Here is a 14,386-nt window from a genome sequence, read left to right on the forward strand (position 1 = left end):
CACCCTCACATACATATATATCCTCATACATGCACAGTCATACACAAACCTTCACACACACTCACACACACAATCCACACATACACGCAATATATACCATCCTGAACACACAGGATGGTGTGTCCATCTCTAGCAAAGGGATATGTAAGCAGATGGTTTGCACAAAGAAAGGAGAGTAGAAGGTGGTCTCGGCAAGAGGTAAAAAGCAGGGAAGGGTGGTTCCCTTGGCCAGAGGTCCCACATCATGGCCTCCTGGTGACCTGCTGACAAACGTGGGGTCACTGCGTCCAACGCTTACATTCAGCAGTGATGCAGGCTGGGATGGCTGTGACATCTGTCAGCCGCTCAGATAAAAGGGGTGAATCGAAACAGGTCCTACTGTATAGAACAGGGAACTACATTCAATATCCTGTGATAAACCATAATGGAAAAGAATATGAAAAAGAATATATATATATATAAATGAGTTATATATATATATATATATATATATATATATATATATATATATAAATGAGTCACTTTGCTGTACAGCAGCAATTAACACAACATTGTAAATCAACTGTACTTCAATAAAAAATACTGCAATTTTTTTAAAAGGGGGTGAATTGCTTCTTTTTATATAACAAGTGATTCGTATTATTCATCTTGCTCTCAGTAAATCCCTTAAAAGGAAAAGTCAACAACAAGCCACAAGGGGGAACCAGGTCAGACAGCAAGTGCAGGAGGCCGGGTGCATGGCAGCAGGAGGAGGCGAGGCCCTGGTGTTTGAGAAGGACGCCCACACAAGCCCCTCCAGGGCCTCCAGAGAAACCCCTCTGGCCCTCGCCAAGTCCACAGCCGGCTGCCAGGGCTCTTCCTCCCAGTTGCTGACTGGCACCAAGAACCCGGTCATCCTGAAGCTCTAGCCAGACCCTCATATTCTACATGAGACCTGGGATGAACCTTCCAGTCAGACTCTGGGCCAAACTCTGCATTTGACAGAGAAAACTGGGTTCCTGGAAAAGGAAGGGACTCATCCTCGTTCTAAAGCCCAAAGTCCACAGCCAGTTTGTGCAGAACACCGCCTGGAATGACACTGAGGGGGAACTCTCTTCCCACCTCGCCCACCGCTGCACTGCCTGCCAACTCCGCATCCTTCAAGCCTCACCTCGGCGGTGCCTCCTCCAAGAAGCCTGACCAGCCTCTCTCCTCCTTCCGGGTGGAGCTTGAAGGCTCTCTCCTCAGACCCCGTGTGCCAGATAACCTTGTCAGAGGACTGGGAACAGGCTGGAATGCTCTGGCTCGTCCGTCGCCATGCAGTGGACACAAGCACCTCAAACGAATGAAGAATGTCTAGTCTATGTCCTCAGTGCCTGGTGCTCGGCAGGGCACAGTCGAGGTAAAGTATAATTAAGTGCCCACCTTGGTCAGCAAGCAGTGCTCTCTGATCGACCACCTGACCCTCTCACTCTCTCTCTCTCTGACCTGCATCTGAACAACTATCCCATCTACTCTCCAGACCCTCAGTTCAACACTCAGCTAAATGCATTCCCAACCGGACCACAGGAGCTGCTGTTACCCACGGCGGGTCTCCCCCAGAAGGCTTGGCCCACTGGTTCTCAGCTTCAGTTGCACATTGATGCCACCTAGGGGGCTCTCGCCCCCCCTCCCCCATGCCTAGGCCACACCGCAGGGCACCCCTCTGTGAGGGGGACCCAGGCATCAGATTTTTAACCTCCCCATTTGGTTCCAGCATGTGGCCAAGGTTAAGAAACACGCTCCTAAGAAAAATGTGATTCCAGAAACTATGTGTTGGTTCAGCCAGTACTGCGTGTGGGTGGATGTATGACAGTGCGAGAGACACGCAGAGTGACACACGCAGTAAAAGAGAAAGAGGCTGTCCATCATCATAGACAGTGTTCCTCACCCCCGGCACTATTACATTTCAGGCCAGATTATTTTTGTTGTGAGAGCTGCCCTGTGCATTGTAGGATGTTTAGCAGCATTCCTGACCTTAACCCATTAGATGCCAATAGCAAACCCTCCTCCCACCAGGTGTGACAACCAAAAACGTCTCCAGACATTGCCAGATGTCCCCGGGGCGGGGGAGCAAAATCACCCCTGGATGAGAACTACAGGTATAGACTTGCCGCCAAATAACTTATTGTATATTTATGTTCACATTTCAACTGTAGGTCACACAGGCATTTTTCCAGACTTGACTGAGTGGCTGAGGATTCTGGACACAGGTCAGTGTCTTTGTGACGGACATACAGGACTGTACCATACACGGGATGGGTGGGAAATGGTGGGTGAGTCTAGAGAGAATCACAGAAACTAGACCAGGCAGGTTCAAGGCAGCTAAGATGAGTCAGTGGTGGTCAAGCCTATAAAAGATGACCAAAACCAACAAAACTCAAAAAGCCAGATATTCAGTAAAATAGCAATGCCAGAGGCAAGCAGAGGGTTGTCACAGATGAAGGCAGGTGATGACCAGGAGCCAGGAAGAGGGAAATGGTCAGAGAAGGAGCTCTTGGAAGTTCTGGGCAGGGAAGGACCACACCAAGCAGCGTTTGGGGATAAAGTGTAGCACGGTGTGTAGCTGGCATGGGGGGAGGAAGGAAGCTGGGGGCGGAAGCGGAGCCGTAACACCCACACCCACATGCTGCCTGATGCCTAAACCACTCCAGTCCCTGCCCAGGCCGCCGTTCCGCAACCAGAGCTCAGGGCAGCCAGGGCCAGATGCTGGCAGAGAAAACACCCAGCCAACTCTGGAGCTGAGCAGAGCCTGTCTCCTGAGCACCTGGAGGGGCCTTGCTGCTTCAGAGCCCCTTGAACCAGCCTCCCACAGCTTCCAGGGCCCCCGAGGAAGAGCCTCTGGAACGGCCCCTCCAGACATCACCCCAAAAGAGCAAAGAGCCAGTTGGAGCTCCCCAGGGACCCTCGAGCCAGGCATCCTGCTCCCCATTGGCTCCCTCACCATCCACCCCGCCCCTTCCCAATCCTCATCCCCCGTGCTGGAGGCTTGGTTTCCCCCAATATCCCCTTACATTCCTTCTCATCCCCTCAGGATCCTCTGTCTCTGCTCACCTCTGAGCCCTGGTGTGCTCAGACTTCAATCCTGGGCCTCTTCTAAATGCATCTCAAACCATCTGTCTAAAACCCGACTGTGCACTCCCCCATTCGAGACATCCTTTGATTGTCCTCTACTGAACACAAGGTAAAGTCCAACGTACCCGAACCCTTCCTGCTCTTGCGCCGGCCCACCTCCCAGCCCCCTTCCACCTGTGTGTGGAGATTCCAGCCACCTCTGACTTCTCCTACCAAGGAGAACAAAGCCACGTCCACCCTTAACAGCCTGAATCGCTTGCTCGTTTCTAAGCCATTCTGTGAAACAGTGATTTGCTGATTCTTCTGTGTCTGCCACCAACTCTGAGCAGAAACCCAGGTGACTGTCTGCAGCCTCGCCCCCCCCTCCCCCTGTCCCCGCTACTTAATACTCAAAGGAGTTGTTACTGCTTGCTGAGTACTATTTTAAGTGCCTTACTATGAATTACTTTATTTTATTCTCATAAAGTAGTTGTTTCATGCTCTTATAATAATAATATTATAGAAATATAAGTAATAATATTGTTTACCCCCTTTTCATAGTCGAGAGTACTGAGGTACAGAAATGTGAGGAGACTTCTTCAAAGTTATATAGTTTGAAAATGGGGAGATTCAAACCGGGACAGTCTGCCCACAGCCAGTACTCTTCACCACTGTGCGACCCGGCATCATACTGAGAGACTTTGAAATGAACTAATCCAACTACCCCCATGATTCTGCAGGGAGCAAAGGCCAGTACTGCTGCACATCCTCTGGGCCTCAACACAGAGACGCAATGAACAGAGGGTGGGCATGCGGCCCAGCTGATGTGGGCACAGGTGGGAGACCAGCCTTGACCACAGACACGGCTTCACAGACATGCTGACTCTGCCTGGGTCCCTGCTACTTACCTTCACCTGAGTGGGGTAAGAATACCAGGAATGTCAGCACTTCCGTCATGGGAGGGAGAGACAAGCCGGGCCCGAACTGGCCTGAGGCCAGGGTGGCAGGGTCTAGTAGCACCCACCACAAGTCACAGAATGAAGGCAGGGGAGGGTGCCCTGGTTCAGAAAGACCAGGTGGATTCCACAAACCTACAGGGCAGAGCTGAGGCCAAAGACCAAACTCAGAGGCACGAGGTGAGGGTGGAACCTGGTGGCAGCAGGGGCAGAGATTCTGCCTACCCAGACAGAGCATCACTAGCCGGGGATGCTGGTCCAGCTTGCCCGGCACCCAAGGGAAGAGGGAGAAGATGGGGTTGGCACCAGCCTCAGGGCACAGCTCCCTAGCAACCCGTTCAGGGGAGCCACCCAGCCGCCCACACGGGATTCTGGACTCATCGGCCCCACTGTTTCCACTTTAAATACTGTTCGAACAGTAGGGGAGCAGAGCTGGCACCTCCGGAGAAGAAAAGGCGTGAATAAGAAGGTGAGATCACCTTACACCTGAGACTCTACAGAACCTTCATCCAGCACCCATGCTTGGCTGGGACCAGCATCTCATTTGGTTTCATAATGAACAAGCATTCAAATGATCTCTCTCTCCCTTCAAAGAGCCAGAGCCCGGAACTCACCCACATGGGTTCATCAGGGAATCCGGGTTTGCTCGGCCTGTCCTGGCGCCGGGATCTCAGGACCTGTTTGGCCCGCTTTTCCGTCAGAATCGGGGAGGCCCCTGAAAAAGTCAGGAAGGGACCTTAGGGACTCTCAGACACACGCATCCATACTCCATCTCACCGTCCAAGGCGAAGCATTTGAAAGTCCAATTTGGGTCAACGCACAAAAGTTCTTTCAAAGGGATCTGTCCCAAAGGACGTGGCATTCCAGAGGGCTCAGAGGGGAATTTTTAATTGTTTCTGATATGGTTAACTCAGAGTAAAAGCTGCACAACTGAAGCATATTTACCTGCTGCCGCCATGGCTCATTCCTCTAAAAGTGGCCGTTAATTTAATGAACATGTTTCTTTAAACATATTTTCTTCAGTTCTCTGGTCAGTGTGTTTATTGTCCCTCAGGGTTGCTTTGGTGGGATTCTTTTAAATCCTCAATACACTAAATCAAGTTTAAGTTGTTATTAGAAAATTCCCCCATGACAATAAGATTATATTAAACTTGATAAGCACCCACGATCCCTCAAAGAAAATATTATAATTAAAGTTAAGTCAACTTTTGATAATCACACACAAACTCTAAAAGATACTATTATAATAAAAGCATATCAAGGGAATTCTCTGGCGGTCCAGTGATTAGGACTCCTGCTTTCATTGCAGTGGGCCCGAGTTCAATCCCTGGTCGGGGAACTAAAATCCCACAAGCCACGCGGCGTGGCCAAAAAAAAAAAAAGGAAAAAAGAAAGTATATCAAATTCTGATGATCTCAGATAAACTCTAAAAGATGGTATCCTTGAAGATTTATCAGCATTTTTGAGAATTAGTGTTCAATATGTTTAAAGATTAAAAAAATAATTTATCCCTAATTATACCAATTCCGGGAGCCTGCTCTTAGGAAGAAAAAAAAAAAGAAGCATTGAATTATTATACATTACATATTATTTGAAATTTTGAAAAAATACTTTAAAAATATAAAATAGACTTATTCCAGTTTATCTTGGCAGCATAGAAATAGGTTTCGGGAGTTAATGCTCACCTGAGAAGAAAATCAGTAAGGTGAGAGACAGCACAAGCACAAATAACCTCTTCATCCTGCCTTGATCCCTCTCTCCGCCTGTTACAGAATGAATCCCCCCGTCAAAGAGCCAGCCTACTTGAAGAAAGCCACATCCGGCCCAAAGGCTGTTTATGCTTTGACTAACAGCACTCACAGCATGATGCTAAACGCATCTGACGCTAAATTTTCAGTATGATCACAAAAATATTTTCCTCTGAATTCCTATAAATTTTCATCCTGAGGAAGGAAATTATCCGTCATAAAACTTTTGGAGCTTGAATTTGACAAAGCAACACATGACAACCATTTCATTTAAATAGGTATGTCTATATATACATCACGGAGTAGTTTGTGTTTATCTGTAGCTTCTGTAGTTTGTGCTCCTACTGTTTCATTGAGAATTAATCACCTCTCACATTTACATATTTTATGACATTTTTCCAAAACCCATTCACCAATCCATTTTGACCTCCCCAGTAATTTCAGAAATTAGCAGGGAAATTAGCAAGGAGCCTAATGAGGGGAAAAAATTTTTTTCAGCTGACCTTGAACCCAGATAGACCAGGGTTCATGCCCAGGCTTCCCCTCTTTCTAGCAACATAACCTTCGGTCAATCACTTATCCTTTCTGAACTTCAGTTTCCTCTCCTGTACAAAGGGAATAACAGTACCTACCACGTGGGGTGTGATTAAGGATGAGGGATAAGGGATGAGATGCATGGCTCATCTTCATTTTACAAGTAAGGAAGTGGGGTTCAGAGAGGTGAAATGATGTCCAAGTTCACACATTTTGCTGAAGTTGAGCCAAATTCTTCTGTTTTTAAAGCCTGGTGCTCTTCCCATTATGCCCCAAAAGGGCCTTGTGCAATAAGTCAGTAATACTGTAAGCAGCCTTACTCCAAGTTTAAGTTTATTTTTATAAAGATAATAAAATCTCAATAAGCTGAAGTCTTTTTAAATTCAAATCACCAATATATATTACATAAATTATTAAATATATTATAAAAATATGTGTGGAAGGCATGTTGCATTTATTGGGATAAAATTCTCAGTTCAGAGAAATGATCTGATGTTTCTGTAGTTACTTTGCCAGCTCAAAAGAAAACAACCCCCTATCGGTGGTTGCCCAAGTTTATGCTAATGTTGTGTAACTGATATTAAACTTAAGTGTTCTGCCCATTCTGCTGGTATAAAAATAGTCTGAACCGACTGTTATCAAGGAAAAAAAATCATGCATTGTTAGCAAAATTGCCTCATATGTTAATTTGCTCAAAATTAGATGTTTGGTTTTATGTACTCTGTTGCTATTAACATCCTTCTGTTCTCATACAGTTTTCAATAACTGAGAAATTTTAGGAGCACTATTTTAGGAATATACATTTGTCACACGAAGCATCTTGGTTTTTTATGTGCATTGTCAAGTTTTTTATTCCTTTTATTCTTTGTGGTTGGAACAAACACTAACTGCATTGTTTTGTTATATCAAATAAACATCTTCTATGGACGAGAAAAAAAATTTATGCCTAGCTAGAAATTTCTAACGTATCCAATGTAAATTCAGTATAAAAGTATTTTTTAATTTGGTAACTGTTGTCTATATCAGCACTGTCCAATAAAATCATAATGTGAGTCATATGGACTACTTCTGTGGCTGGACTACTCCAAGTAGTCCAGCCACATAAGTTAAATTTTTCTGGTAGCCACATTTTTTAATAGTAAAAAAACAGGTAAAACTTTTAAAATTATATTTTATTTAACATGAAACATTTTTTAAAATTATATTTTGTTTAACATGAAATATGCAAAATATTATTGTTTCAACATGTAATCAAGATAAAAGTACTAATCAGATATTTTACATTCTTTTTTTTTGTACAAAGTCTTTAAAACCTGGTGTGTATTTTATACTTGCACATTTCAAGTGCTCAGTAACCACATGTGGCTAGTGGCTACCACATTGAACAGTGTGGGTCCAGATTCTTCCATCTCTCTTGCCACTACCAGAGTCTAGGTTACCGCTACTTCTCACCCAGCCTCCTGCAGCAGGCTCCCAACTGGTCTCCCAGCTTCCCTCACTGTTTGCTTCAATCCATTCTCCATGCAGCAGTAATGATGGTCTTCTTGAAACAGAAATACAAAATATAAAGTGGACCTCATCACTTCCCTGCTTACAAATCTTTCTTTATCTTCCCACTGTGTTCAAAACAGAATCAGAATCCCTATCATGCACTACAGGACCCTGTGTTATCTGGGACTGTGGTTCTTTCCAACCCCACTCCAAGCGCACCCCTCCAGCTCATGCCAATCCAGCTACACTTCGTTACTTTCAACTTAACAAGCTCTTTCGCACCCAGGATCTTTGCACATGCTCTTCCTCCCTCTTTTAATGACTGGATTCTTCTCAGTCTTCAGGTTTCAATTTGTAATTTCTCTTGCTCAAGCTAGCCTGTCTTTACCAGCATACTTAATGAAGGTTCCCTGCCACCCCACCACCAGCATGACTCTCTACCTCACAGCACTCCCCGTAATGGGTAAATGTTGTCTTTGTTTACTTTTTAAAATCTGTCTCCTCCACTGGACCGTAAGCTCTAGGTAAGCTTATGTTACTTTATTTTTTTAATATTGTTTCTAATATTCTCCAATTATTTATTTATTTATTTTCGGCTGTGTTGGGTCTTTGTTGCTGCACGCAGGCTTTCTCTAGTTGTGGCGAGCTGGGGCTACTCTTCGTTGCAGTGCGCGAGCTTCTCATTGTGGTGGCTTCTCTTGTTGTGGAGCACAGGCTGTAGGCGCGGGGGCTTCAGTAGTTGTGGCTCACGGGCCCTAGAGTGCAGGCTCAGTAGGTATGGTGCACGGGCTTAGTTGCTCCATGGCATGTAGGATCTTCCCAGACCAGGGATTGAATCCGTGTCCCCTGCATTGGCAGGCGGATTCTTAACCACTGCGCCACCAGGGAAGTCCCGTGTTACTTTTCTAATTAAAAAAAAAAAAAGAGAGAGAGAAAGAAAAGGGAACCTTGGGTGGACAGGAGAAGTGAGACTGGAGAAAGCCTGTATCCCACCCTGGGATGCTGGTTCAAGGTCTCAGGTGGAGAGGACCCCTCAGGTGTGATACTGGCAGGGTCATTCAAATACCTTTCAGGTGGGCTCTGGAGAGATCATCTCAAAAGGGGGAACTATAGAAAAACTGAAAGAGCAAGGTAACCTGATTGTGAGTGTCACTCTGGTGGGGAGAATTCTCTTCTACCTGCCTATGCTCCTTTCTAGGGAAAGTGTCAGCCAGATCAATTAGGTGAGTCAACAGGGCTCACAGTAGAAGACACAATTCCCAAAAAATCCACAAGGTGGCAGAGTAGAGAGAAGAACCTGGGACAACCAAGGTCAGGGGAAAGACACTTCAGGCCACCAACATTCACCATTCCAAAAGTTGACAAGAATACCAGGGAATCCACTGGAGGTGGAGAGAGGTGGCACTGCAGTGCCTCAGACTATTTTCCTAGGATTTTAATTGATCTGAAGGTCCTCATCAGATACTGAGACATGGGAAAGCTACATTACCAATTTGACAACATTTAAGAATATATAAAGGAAGAGGGCTTCCCTGGTGGTGCAGTGGTTGAGAATCTGCCTGCCAATGCAGGGGACACGGGTTCGAGCCCTGGTCTGGGAAGATCCCACATGCCACAGAGCAACTAGGCCCGTGAGCCACAACTACTGAGCCTGCACGTCTAGAGCCTGTGCTCCGCAACAAGAGAGGCCGCGATAGTGAGAGGCCCGCGCACCGCGATGAAGAGTGGCCCCCGCTTGCCGCAACTAGAGAAAGCCCTCGCACAGAAACGAAGACCCAACACAGCCATAAATAAATAAAGAAAGAAAGAAAGAAAGAATATATAAAGGAAGAGTGCTACCACCCATAGCACAGCACCCTGACATAACTGATATTTTCATTCATGTGGGTTTCCCATCTCTTTTAAAAAGAAATTCTTAAATGTTTAAAGATCAGTGATAAAGCCGACACCATCAAGCTCTCAACACCATCACACTGCATACTCTTTCAATAGGATAAGACAGTGATTTCAAATTCTGTGAGCTAAAGAAACTTCAGAAACAAGGGAACATCTGTGTTTTTTTTTTCTATAGAAAGCTGCTGAATCTGTCTCAAGAGAATTATAATGCGTCCACATTCTTTAGGCCCAGAGCCAATAAAATAAATTCTAACATTCCTTTTTGCAGTTGTTTTCTTTTTTATTATTAGTTTTTTTGGCTCCCTTTCCCACTAGACTATAAACTCTATATTTTTACCATGTACATATAATTGTTGTATACTATTCATAACAGTACCTCCATAAATCTCATGTGTACCTACCCACACGTTAATTTACAGGCACACTGTGTGGGCAGATGTTAGGTTTGGGTTAGGTAGATTGAATTATTAGCACCAGTTCTTCACCATCACCACTGCACATCTATGCTCTTCACCATATGACTTTGCAGTCCTGCCCCTTAACTTTGGGCCCAACCACGTGACTTGCTCTGGACAATGGGATGGTAGCAGACATGACACAAACAGAGGCGGGAAATAGGTTTGCACAGTTAGGTGTACCCTCTTGCATTTTGCAGCCATTGCTACAAAAAGAGCTTCCCCCAGACAGTTGCCATCCTTCAAGCTGGGTCTCAGAATTAACTCACATGGAAAGTGTCTACACAGATGTGCAGCCTCCAGCAGACCCACCCAGCCCAGCCTCACTCAGCTGACCTCCAGCTACCACCACCTGTAGCAGAGCCTCCCATTAACCTGCAGACCCTTAAGACTAAATGATTGTTATTTCAAGCCACTGAGCTAGGAGCACTTTGTTACACAGCACTACTCTGACAACAGATAACTGATACACGGGGTATAATGGGATGGTCAGCGTGTCCAAATCTGGGTGCTTTTGGGTCTAAGTTAATAATAGGGTCCTGCCAGATGCTTCATTCAAAAGTGAATGAATATCTGCTGTGTGGGCTGAGTGATATAATGGTCCAGATTGTGGGCTGCAGAGTTATCAATAGAGCTGGGCTTGAATCCTGGCTCTGAAACTTATTATCTGTGTCACACTGAAGCTGTGTGACATTGGGCACATTTCTTTACTATCCAAATCACTGTTTACTCACTATTAAAAAAGAATAATAATTATAATAAAACTTACATCTTAAGGTGTTTTGAGACTTTAAAGAGAAAGTGTATGTAAAGTACTTGACAGATATAGTAACTAATACCTGGAAACTATTGTTATTACTGTTTTATTATTATTCCTCCTTCTCTGTGAAATCAGTCTTCTTTATCTTTGCATACCCTCCCCATTCTCAGACACATGATAGAAAGCCTGTAAAAAAAATTTTAATGACCAAATGATATCGAGATTAACCAAACACATCTTAAGATAATTTTATATACTGTTGAAATAAAAATACATCTTCATTAGAAAATAAAATATGGCCCCTTTTAAGTGTGAGTTGCTTTCCCCTGCTCTGTCTCCACACCCCACGCCCTGAGTTTCCTTTCACATGTCCTCAGTCCTGCTACACAAACACACACCTTCCTCTTTGGACCAGCAATACAATGGTAAGACGGTTTAGCCTCGGACAGGGCCCTTTCCGGCCTGCTGCATGCTTCCCCGAGCAGGCTATAATTTCTGCTCTGGGCCAGGACGTTGGCCTCAACTTACATCTGCCCAGCAGGTAAGGATGGCCAAGGTCTCACCAGGTCCCTGACGACTATTGCCAGGCTTCTCTCCAGACTAAACAGGAATGACCACGGCATTGGCAAAGGTGTAGTAATACAAGATGGTACAAATAAATACGTGAGGGATGGAGCATGGACTGAATAACTCGTGAAACCACCTCTAAAGCTACTGTCATATTTCATTGAGGAAAAGGGCTAAGCCTGTAACTGGAAGAGAAAAGCTCCAATTCTTCTGGAGAGAAAAATACTGAAATATGTGTTGTTTTTCTCTGTGGGATTTCAGTTGGGATGACAAGCTTGAGGGATCAAGAGACACTCTAGCAGCGGTTCTCAAATCTTAAGGTGCCTAAGAGTCACCGGGAGGATCACCAGACATCTGAGAAAGCCTCTGACATGGAACATGAAGACAAAAGAAACTACAGGAAAAAGCAACTTGAGGCAATCACAGATCAGGCAAGGAGAGGAAGGAAAAAAATAACTAACAGTATCCTCCGAGAGGTGAGAGAAAAATTTTGCTCCCATGAAGCATGAATAGGATGCTGTAAAAAAGTAAGACTCAGAAAACAAATCAACAAAAAAGTTCTTAGAAATTAAAAACTCAATAAAAAGATTCAAAAATAAAGCTATGAAAATCTTTTTAGAATATTAGAGCAAAAATGAGAGATTAAAAAAAAACTGAGAAAAAAATGTTTAAACAGAGGACATTTATCCAAAGGATTTGTAAACTTATGTCCACACAAAAACCTGCACACAGATGTCTCTAGGAGCTTTACTCATAATTGCCAAAACTTGGAAGCTACCAAGATGTCCTTCAGAGGTAAATGGATAAATAAACTGTGGTCCATCCAGACAATGGAATATTATTCAGCACTAAAAAGAAATGAGCTATCAAACCATGAAAAGACATGGAGGAAACTTAAATGCACGTTCCTAAGTGAAAGAAGCCAATCTGAAAAGGCTACACACAGTATGAGTCCAATGATATGACATTCTGGAAAAGGCAAACCTATGGAGACAGTAAAAGGATCAGTGGTTACCAGGGGTGAGGGTCTGGGGAGAAAGGAATAAGCAGAACCCAGATGATTTGTGGGCACAGTAATATCCTGTATGACACTATAATAGTGGATACATGTCATTATACATTTGTCCAAACCCACAGAATGTACAACACCAAGAGTGAACTCTAATGCAAACTATGGACTTTGGGTGATGACGTTGTGTCAATGTAGGTTTATGGATTGTAGCAAACACACCACTCTGGTGCAGGACGTGGATAATTTTTCTGTACTTTCTGCTCCATTTTGCTGTGAATCTAAAACTGCTCTAAAAAATAAAGTCTATTTTAAAAAGAGAGAGAAGAGGGAGGGGATATGGGGGTATACGTATGCATATAGCTGATTCACTTTGTTATACAGCAGAAACTAACACAACATTGTAAAGCAATTACACTCCAATAAAAATGTTAAATAAATAAATAAATAAAATAAAAATAAAAAGAGAGAGAACAGTCTAGGAGGTCCAACATCCAGATAACAGAAGTTTCAAAAAGAACACAGAAAATAGACAGGAGGAAATCAACAAAGTAATTCCAGAACTGAAGGACATGAGCTTCCAGACTGAAAGGGTCCAGCAAACCTGGCAAAATAGATGAAAACAGACTCACACCAAGGCACATCTTGGTGAAATTTCAGAACACTGGAGAAAAAGTGAAGATTCTACAAGTTTCAGGAAAGCAAAAACAAGTTGCGTTCTAGGGATCAGGAACAAGAGTAACGTCAGACATCGCTACAGCAACACTAAAAGCAAGCAGAAATGGAGAACTGTCTTTAATGGTGTGAAGGAAAATTATCTCCAACTTGGAACTCTACATGCAGATAAATAATCAGGTATGGAGGGTGGAATAGAGACATTTGTAGACATGCAAGGACTCAAAAATATGCTTCCCATGTTCCCTTGCTCTAAAAGCTACTGAAGGATGTGCTCCACAAAAACTAGAGAATTCACCAAGAACGGGGAAGTCACAGGACCTAGGAAACAGAAGGTGCAAATAGGAGGGCGGTGAAGGGGATCCCAGATGACCTCTGCGTTCTGACATCGGGGGCAGGAGGTCCAGTTGCTTCTAATATTTTAGAAACAACTTAAATAGCCAACAACGGAGTTAAGGTTACATAAACTGTGAACTGTATTCATAGAATGGAATATTATGCAACCATTAAATACAAATTTATAAAAACATGTAAAGGTTATTTTGTAATGTTAAATGAAAAATTAGCTAGAGAGAGACTATATCTACCATATGATCAAAATTATGTGTACAAAAAAGTAAACCATTGTTTCCATAGAAAATAATGGAAGAAAATAGACCAAAATGTTCAAACACAGAGTGTCTTTGAGGTGAGAGATGGATGATTCTTTTTCTTCCTTTTTATTTTTCTGTATTTCCCAAATGTTCTATAATGGGAATGGGGAGGGGGAATCCTCACTTTTTAAAAGTATATTCTTTTGTTACCTTTCCAAATCTAAACTAACTTAAGGGCTCTGCCTCAACTAGGATTCATAAAAGACAACGATATTTCCATACACATGAAGGCTATCAGAGGGGAAGGGAAGAGATCTCATCCAACTGTCCCATGTGGCAGATGAGGAACCTGAGGCGCAGAGAGATGAACAGAAGCACAGGAAGACATAATTAGATGTGTGAGGGCAGGAATCTGAGCCCAGGCCTCATAATGCCATCTAACTGCTCTTCCCATTTCACCACATGCCCTCCCTCAATCTTCACAATCCAGGTTATTAAAAGTTTCAGCATTGCCACTCCAAGTGTGGCCTGGGAACCATCAACATTAGACCAGTTATTAGAAATGAAGACTCTCAGTCCTCATCCCTGAAAAAGGAAATAAGAATCTGCTTTTTAACAAGACAGTCCAGG

At 43.8% G+C, this 14,386-nt stretch overlaps 1 protein-coding gene across 1 annotated transcript in view; it reads right to left on the reverse strand.

Moving 5' to 3' along the window:
• The window catches only part of LOC309649768 (uncharacterized protein C17orf67 homolog), a 33,501-nt gene that overhangs the window by 18,309 nt on the left and 806 nt on the right, over window positions 1-14,386 (reverse strand). The window contains exons 2-3 of the mRNA XM_082440209.1: window positions 5,714-5,791; window positions 4,643-4,743 (exon numbers count right to left, since the gene is read on the reverse strand). Of these exons, the coding sequence (XP_082296335.1) occupies window positions 4,643-4,743; window positions 5,714-5,768 (156 nt within the window). The 5' untranslated portion in view covers window positions 5,769-5,791. The remainder of the gene's footprint in view (window positions 1-4,642; window positions 4,744-5,713; window positions 5,792-14,386) is intronic.

This window comes from Balaenoptera physalus (assembly GCF_965194825.1).
Source record: "Balaenoptera physalus genome assembly, chromosome: 20".
In the NCBI taxonomy this organism is placed as follows: domain Eukaryota; kingdom Metazoa; phylum Chordata; class Mammalia; order Artiodactyla; family Balaenopteridae; genus Balaenoptera; species Balaenoptera physalus.